The 8,140-nt window shown below is 36.8% G+C and overlaps 1 protein-coding gene across 1 annotated transcript; it reads left to right on the forward strand.

The window, feature by feature from the left end:
- The first annotated feature begins 339 nt into the window (after positions 1–339).
- On the forward strand, positions 340–4,534 carry LOC120167460 (DEAD-box ATP-dependent RNA helicase 20-like). Its single transcript, XM_039176466.1, has 7 exons — positions 340–541; positions 1,026–1,291; positions 2,471–2,634; positions 3,033–3,118; positions 3,211–3,437; positions 3,528–3,966; positions 4,276–4,534. Exons 1-6 carry the CDS (start codon positions 456–458, stop codon positions 3,788–3,790), a joined length of 1,092 nt encoding a protein of 363 aa, XP_039032397.1. The 5' UTR covers positions 340–455; the 3' UTR covers positions 3,791–3,966; positions 4,276–4,534.
- Positions 4,535–8,140: the final 3,606 nt, after the last annotated feature.

Here is an 8,140-nt window from a genome sequence, read left to right on the forward strand (position 1 = left end):
TTTGCATGTTAATATTTTATGTATAAGTATGCGAATGATTTATTTAGGAGTCACATAACATTTTTTTGCATAATTTGTATGTTATCTTCATTTTTAATATATTTTTAATAATATAATTTTAAAAAATCTAAAATTATAATATAATATTTTTTTGGAGCTGTTCACGAGTTTTTCGAGTCGAATATCGAGTAATTCGTTTCGGCTCGTTAAGAACTCGAGTCGAGCTCGAGTCGAGTCCATTCGATCCAAATATTTATCGAGCTTTGATCAAATAAATCTCAAGTAACTTACGATCTGTCTCTTCTCATTTACGACCGTAATCCCAATTAAAGGAAAGAAGCGCAGAGTTTTATCAAATAAAACCCTGACACATGAAAACCCTAAACCATTAGTTAGAACAAAGACAGGCCGAAAATTCGAGGGTTTTTTTGTTACATCTGCATTTGAAGCAACTTATGACAATCTCACGAACAGCAGCACAGAAAATGAGTCGTTATGATAGCCGCTCCGGCGATCCCACCTCCTATCGCGACCGCAGAAGGTAACTACTTAGACTTTTGCGTTTACCCCTTAAAATTTTAATCTAATTTTCACTTTTAACATGTTTTATATAATTTATTATTCTGTGTATTTTTATATCTAGGTTAATCCGTTCATTCATTGCACTTTTCTGTTCCGAAATTAGTGGATTAGAACTGACTAATTATTGTTTATTTTCAGTTTTAGCTGTGTTTTTTCATCCAGGTTTTGTGTTTCTTTAGTTTTGATTAACTCGAGACTGAATGTTATTTTTTTAAAAATTGAATTTGTTTCTGTTAAATGTCTCTGTGAAATTCATGTTGTTTTAGCTACCTAACGTTCTAAACAATATAATTTAAGTTCTAACATAGCTTCATTTCACTAATTTTAACGCTAACTTTGGTTTATTGGCAAATCTTCTATTTTGGTAATTCTCGAAGTTTCTAGTCTCCTATCTAATATTGTAGTTACTTCGTCTCTCCGCTTAATTCTGTGTGACGGTACAGTGACTCAGGGTTTGGTGGGGCTTCAGCATACGGTGGTTCGGTGCGGCCCTTGTCCAGCAGAAGGGACTATGATGCTGCCGAACCACCCAGGAAGTTGGATTTGGATGGTTTGACTCCTTTCGAAAAGAATTTTTATGTTGAATCCCCTTCGGTGGCGGCAATGTCAGAGACAGAGGTGGAAGAATATAGGCAGCAGGGAGAAATTACAGTTGAAGGTCGTGAGGTTCTAAAGCCTGTGAAGAGTTTTGCAGATGTAGGATTTCCGGGTAATTTTTGCTGGTTCTGTTAATGAAAAAAATCATGTTAAAGGAAATGTTTTCTTTAGCCATTAGAACACTAGGTGTGCCTTTTTATAACCTGGCTGAGGTTTATTGCATGGAGAATGTAGTTGACGAATCCTATTTAATGCTTAACCTTTTTTTTCATTTACTTAGCTAATTTTCTGTGTTCTTTGCACATTTTGGATTCTCTGTAATTTACTTAGCAATTAGTGACAAGAGGACAGACCCGTTATTTTTTTTATTAATTGAAGATTCTCAAATATGTGTTTTCTCGCAGAGAAGACATCGATGTGTTTCAAGACTGGACTAGACAGCCATAGTTTCGACAATATTTATTTGTTGATATGCTCATCATAAACTTAGCAATTAGAGTCATCTTAAACCTTCAGTTTACTTATATCTTTGTTGATATGCTCTTGTTTCTTCTAGATGTTAAATCATTGACATTTTACTGCTGCCATGTTATAAATTGTTAATTAGTCTAAGATTGTTTTTCTCTTGTGCAAAAGTTTTTGTGCATATGTCTTTTTAGAGTAAAAAGAACATCATTTTGATGGTTAGGTTGGTTGTTAGGTTTACAATTCGCTTTTATACCTAGGAGACAGTTGTTGGGTTGTGCTTTTATTGCAAATGAAGGGATCGATTATTGGAGAAAACAAGGACTACAAGGGGTTGTTCTAAAAGTTGACTTTCGTAGAGCTTATGAATTGTTATGTTCTTCCCCTCAACCCCCTCCATTTTGCCCATGACATTTGCATTTTTTTAACTCAATTTGGGTAGTACTGACAAGTTACTGCATATGTACGAGGACAGTTCATTGTGAGCATAATGATTTCCCATTACATTTTCATTTTTTTAACTCGAGTAGCATACTTCTAAAAATGAGACGTCAGACTTAGCTAGTTGTACTTGTTGCTTAATTTATCCAAGTGATATGGTGGAAGTCAACTCTTTAGGGTGATAATAATGCTAACTTCAGAAGTCTAAGCTAGTGCTATCATTGTTCATGAAAAAAATAGATTCATTGTTTTAGGTTACAGTACAATGCAGCCGTTCAACCATCAGAAGGAAAATGATTTAAAATGCAAAGTATAGGTGTTACTGTCCAAATTTCTATTTAGTAAAGAATATGTGATTGTGTAGGACCTCTATTTTTTATATAAGCAATCTCATTAATTAGCTTCACCCTCTACCTCACTCTCTCTTTCTCTGAGTGGTACTTATATTTTATGCTGATCCGTCCTGATCGTCAAACTTTATACTGGAGTGCAACATGGCCAGAGGAGGTTGAACAATTGGCAAGGCAGTTTCTTTACAATCCATACAAAGTAAGATGCTTCACAATTTTGGCAATTTTTACTAATTACCTTCTCCTCTGAGGAAATTTGATCAATTGCCTTTTGTTTTGACATTTGATTTTCTATCTAATGCTTTTGCGATCTCTATGTATTATCTCATTAGCTTTCTCTATTTTATTTTATTTTATAACATTCAAACAAAATTTTTGGCATCTGATCGCAAAAAGTAGGATTTTGGCATCTGACTTTGTTGTTTCTAATTTCTGTTATTTACATAAACTTATTTTGACATTCAAAATTTTTTTAGTCTTTTCAAATATAACCCTTGGTTTCTCAAATTTGTTAAATCTGATCTTAAGGAAAAAAATAGGATTTTGGCATCCGACTTTGTTGTTTCTAATTTCTGTTATTTGCATAATCTTGTACAGGTTATAATTGGATCTGCGGATTTAAAAGCTAACCATGCAATTCGCCAACATGTTGACATTATTTCGGAGAGTCAGAAATATAACAAGTAGAGAACAGTTTATTTTGTTTGAATGGGTTTTGTTTTTTTTACCACTTAGTATTGTCGAGGCTGTTTGTTGATCTGTGTTGGTGTTTCAGATTAGTGAAGCTGCTGGAGGATATAATGGATGGCAGCATAATTTTGATTTTCATGGATACCAAGAAAGGCTGTGTTCAGATCACCCGGCAACATCGCATGGATGGTTGGCCTGCTCTCTCGATCCATGGAGATAAAAGTCAAGCTGAAAGGGATTGGGTCCTTTCAGAGTTTAAAGCTGGCAAAAGCCCTATAATGACTGCAACAGATGTTGCCGCTCGTGGCTTAGGTATGTATATTAATAGCAGGGGACCAGGGGGCACACATTTCTAACTTGGACTGGCCTTGTCATCTGGATTATTTATTTAGTTGGTGGCAGCTGTGAAAGACGTGAAATACGTAATCAATTATGACTTCTCGGGATCTCTTGAGGATTACGTCCATCGCATTGGTCAAACAGGAAGGGCGGGGGCAAAAGGAACGGCATACACTTTCTTCACAGCTGCAAATGCCATATTCGCCAAAAACCTTATTGTCATACTTAAGGAAGCTGGACAAAAGGTCGGCTATTTGACCAAACGAATATTTACCTTTTTGGCATCGTTTAATATATATTTCTCGAAGTGGCACCCTTTCGGTTGAGCTGGCGAAAGGTGCGTCCCCGGAAACGCGCTTTACCCGTGTTTTCGCTTAGTTGGATGCCACGTGTGGAAGGCGCAAAAAGGTAAATATTCGTTAAAGGCGTGTCGGTCAAGTAACCCAAAAGGTCAGTCCTGAACTGGCAGTGATGGGACTCGGTGCACCTCCTCCTCCATCAGGTTAGCTTACTGTTTTTCTTCTGGAACACGCAGGCGCAAGCAAATTGAATGAGATCGAATAATTTTAGTTAGTTCTCGTACCATTTGCACGTTTAGATACTTGCATCGAGGTGCTAAAGAAAACACTGGCACATTGCCACGCATTATGAGATCATTTCTCTGCGCTTCAATTCAATAGAAGTGAACCGTTTGAATTGCCGGATATATTACTCTCAACTTTTTGGCATGAATAAGAATCTCCATAGCATGTTGTAAGCAGTTTCTAAAAGCTTGATAATCTCTCCTAATTTTGCTCAAATAATGAAGCAGGTCATAGTGGTTTCCGAGACCGAGGTAAGGGCTTTACGATGGCAGCCGCCCTTGGAACTGATCAGGGAAAAGAGACCTCCATAAAGGGGTCTAAATTGTGTTTTTGTTAATTTGTTTTGACTACCCCCTCTGGTTTTTGTGGGTTCAATTGTCATTACCTGCAAGACTAGTAGGAAGAACAATCATAGATGTAAATTAAGCGTCTATTTTCTGATTATCCATATTCCCCCGCTATATTTGACTTGCCTTTGTTTACACTCTTATCATACCCATATCAAATCGAATATTGCATTTTTTGGAAATCTTATTTTGCATTTTAAATTTAGTCTAATTTATCTTTTTAAAGATATTTTACGAATCAGTTATATTAAAAAAGGAAAAAAATAATTTTATATTTAATTTTCCTACGCATAACCTATATTTAATTTTTTAATGTAATTTAATTTATTTTAGTATCAACTCTCATGAAAGAATAACATGATATAATTCAAGAGAAGAATTAAAACTCAATTGATATAATTTTTTAATTATTAGACTTAAATTTATTTAATTATAATTAAATTTATAAAATTTATAAATTTTAAGAATTTTTTGTTATACTTTATTATAAATTTATTGTATTCTGAACGAAAAAATAATTTAATTATAATTAATAAATTCGATTATAATATTTGAAGTTGATAATATGACCACTAATTGAGAGGAATGAAGTGTGTTTAACTTTAATCCTTAAACTAAAATGTTTGGCGGATAATCAAATCAAATCAGCAAGCAACGTGAGGGTGGGAGAGCAGAGAAAAATGGAAGCTTCGCCGGAAAAGGAATCTCAAGAATGAGCCAAGGTCTAAATCTCTACGATTACAAACCCAACATAGATACAGCAAAACTCAATCTCATCCCAATACCATTTTCTATATTTCCCAAACAAAACAAACTTGTCAACTTTTTAAAACTTAAGAGGTATTTGGTTGTTTGAAATTCGATAACTGCAGCTCAATTGAAGCAATTTCAGCAACAACAGAAAGGAAATGATTTTCCTCTAACATCATCAGGCACAGCAGCATCATATACAATGGGTCAGCCGCTGCCGTCGCCACCTCAGCTTCCAAGGGAGTCTTTTGCAAGGTGTTACAAGTTCCTTTGGCCCCTTCTTTTGGTTGTCAACCTTACTGTCGGAGGTGATTCCTTTCTTTCTTTCTTTTTAGTTGTTGAATGATCAGTAGTTTAAATGAGTTTTTCTAATTTGGCTCGATTCTTGATCTTTATGCCTTTCGGTGTAGTTCTTGATTCTGTTTGTGATGGGCAATGTGTTTGGAAGAAGTTTAGGGATTTTCATGATGAAGATGCATCATGAAACTACGATTTCTCTCTTGTTAGTTCATATCCCAACTTAGCTTACCAGCCTTAATCCTCAGATAACTATGACTATTTCACCCAACTGAACCCCAATTTATTTAGTTGAGCTGATGAGGAAAAAAAAGGCTGATTTTTCTGGTATTCAACCAAAAGAGGTGTGTTGATTATATAGATATATGTAAATGAGTAATCTCTAGCTTTAGGTACATTCATGATCTGAATGTGTATCGAACTGATGGGTTTGAATGGTTTTAGTAAATATATTTACATCCAAATACCTTGCTATGGTGTTATCTTAAATTCATTGTTACTAAACTTATGCACCGAGCATCGTGGAGTGATTATCTCCATTTTCGTTGGGACTTATAACGACGATGATGAGTGACTTGGTTGCTGATTGTTTCCCGTTTACCGATGAAAGCTGCTTGATTGATTTTTTTTTCAATGATAAGTTGCAAACTGTATAAGCCGTAAGTTATAACTTATTCAAGATTATAGAGGAGCAAATATTGAATAATAGCTATGACATTCATATAGCCATCAAAGTTGGATTCCTAGTCCTCAAATCAGTGTGAGTTTTTTTGCATGTTAGTTTCAGTTTTCTTTCTCGTGTTTTTCTTTTATATGCAGAACCCGGATCATGTTCAAATGAGAGTAAAATGAGTTGTTCATCATTGGTAAGAAAATGTCTTGATGTGTGCATGGACTTTTAACAATTCCAGGTTCTGATAATTAATTGTAGGCCAGGGAAGAGAACTAGCTGTTGTTCATAAGTGAATAACATCTTTTTTCTACATATGTTGTTCACTTGAGGAGCACAATTTGATCGATTTTCTTTTTTGGGTTGTAATAATTAGCATTAACCGTCTTGCTTCTATAATCACTTAACCGATTTGTGCTCCACCCTCACCGGTTTATGCCTCTTTCCTTGGTCCGAACTCGACTTTTTAACATAAGTTTGTATTTGTCTGATAAAACTCTTGTATGATTAATGCAGCTTATCTTTTTCATGAGAACTAAGAAAAAGGACACGAGCATAACCGAAGAAAATGTTGATTCGAGTCCTCCTGTTTCAACTGCAACCGTTGCCGCTCCTCCTGTTACCGAAACCCCATTACCTGCACCACCCGTCTCACGGTATGTGAAGCTGATTTAACCGATCTCGGAGAGACAGCTGTTGGTAATGCTCAATCCCACATAGTGTTGGAAACACTATTGGGAATGGTATTTAAGGCTTGACATTCCACTTCCTTGTTGAGTGATAGAGAACAAGGGGGGCTCTCGCGCACCGCCGCCGCCGTCCGTCCGTCTCGTCTCGGCTCGTCTCGGCTCGGCTCGGCTCGGCTCGGCTCGGCTCGGCTCGGCTCGGCTCGGCTCGGCTCGGCTCGGTCGGTCGTGGTCGTGGTCGTGGTCGTGGTCGTGGTCGTGGTAATGCGTGTCTTCGACACGTCCGCGCGGATACTATCTTTTTAGAGAAAATTCTTGAGGAATTTCTCTTTGAAAGAAACAAATGGAAAATGTGAAAGATATCAACTGATATTTATAGGCTGAGGACTGTTTGAATTTCAAATAATAACAGCTGAATTATTTTTTATCAGAAATTAAACAGTTTATTCCTAAATTAAATCAGAAACGTTAAGATGTACCTGGACTGATTTACAGCTTTGTACAGAGGAGACAAGCTGTTAATATCAGGAGTTACAGGAGTTATTTGATTTAATTCCAGGGGTTACATGATATAATTTCGGGAGTTATAACAGCTGAATAATGATACAATGAACCTGGACTATTTCTGAGTCAGGTTCATCTAGTCGTTTCAGCTGTTACAAATAAGAGGTTTAATCCTGAAATTTTATGGACGACTTTAACCCTATTTCTAGCCTATAAATAGAGAGCTATATTCAGCTTCTCAACTCACTCCAAAACATTCACAATTCACTTACCAAAGTGTTTTCTAAAGTTCTCTCTGTGAGTTCTCTCTGAGTGCTTTCCGATCAGAAGTGCAATACCACCAGCAGTCCACTCCGGTTTCGGGTGTACGGAATTCGGAGCGACCGTGTTAACCTCGGGGGACGGTCCGCCTACTGCAGCGATTACACACATCGAGGCGAATTCGTTTCTAAGGCAGTGGTTCTTACCACGACACGGTTTACGAATCTGTTCTTCTTAATTACTGTTTATATTTTCAGTCAGTGCTAACGGTGTAGTTTTGCAGTTCATATATCCAACAATTTAGAAACGAATTCCCATAAACTGCAATCATGTCGACACCTTTGAGCAAACTATTCCCGATCTTTCCAAGCTCGATGCACTTGATGGAAAGAACTATAGAAGGTGGTCCCAAAGAATTCTTATATTCTTCGAGCAACTTGATCTTGATTACGTGTTGCTCAAGCCACCACCTACCATGCCGCCAACCCCAGCTGTTGGTAATGATGCTGATGCGGTCCTCAATGATGATGCCTTAGCAACTGCCGCCGCCGCTCTCGCTACTTACGAGAAATTCGAG

Source organism: Hibiscus syriacus, unplaced genomic scaffold, assembly GCF_006381635.1.
Source record: "Hibiscus syriacus cultivar Baekdansim isolate YM2019G1 unplaced genomic scaffold, ASM638163v2 tig00111678_pilon, whole genome shotgun sequence".
NCBI lineage: Eukaryota > Viridiplantae > Streptophyta > Magnoliopsida > Malvales > Malvaceae > Hibiscus > Hibiscus syriacus.

What these genes read in the sequence shown, in the direction of transcription:
- LOC120167460 (XM_039176466.1), top strand. Translation starts at nt 456, where the DNA reads ATGACAATCTCACGAACAGCAGCACAGAAAATGAGTCGTTATGATAGC. An exon ending in TCCTATCGCGACCGCAGAAG is followed by an intron (nt 542 to 1,025) that starts GTAACTACTTAG and finishes GTGACGGTACAG; the next exon opens with TGACTCAGGGTTTGGTGGGG. An exon ending in TTCTTTACAATCCATACAAA is followed by an intron (nt 2,635 to 3,032) that starts GTAAGATGCTTC and finishes AATCTTGTACAG; the next exon opens with GTTATAATTGGATCTGCGGA.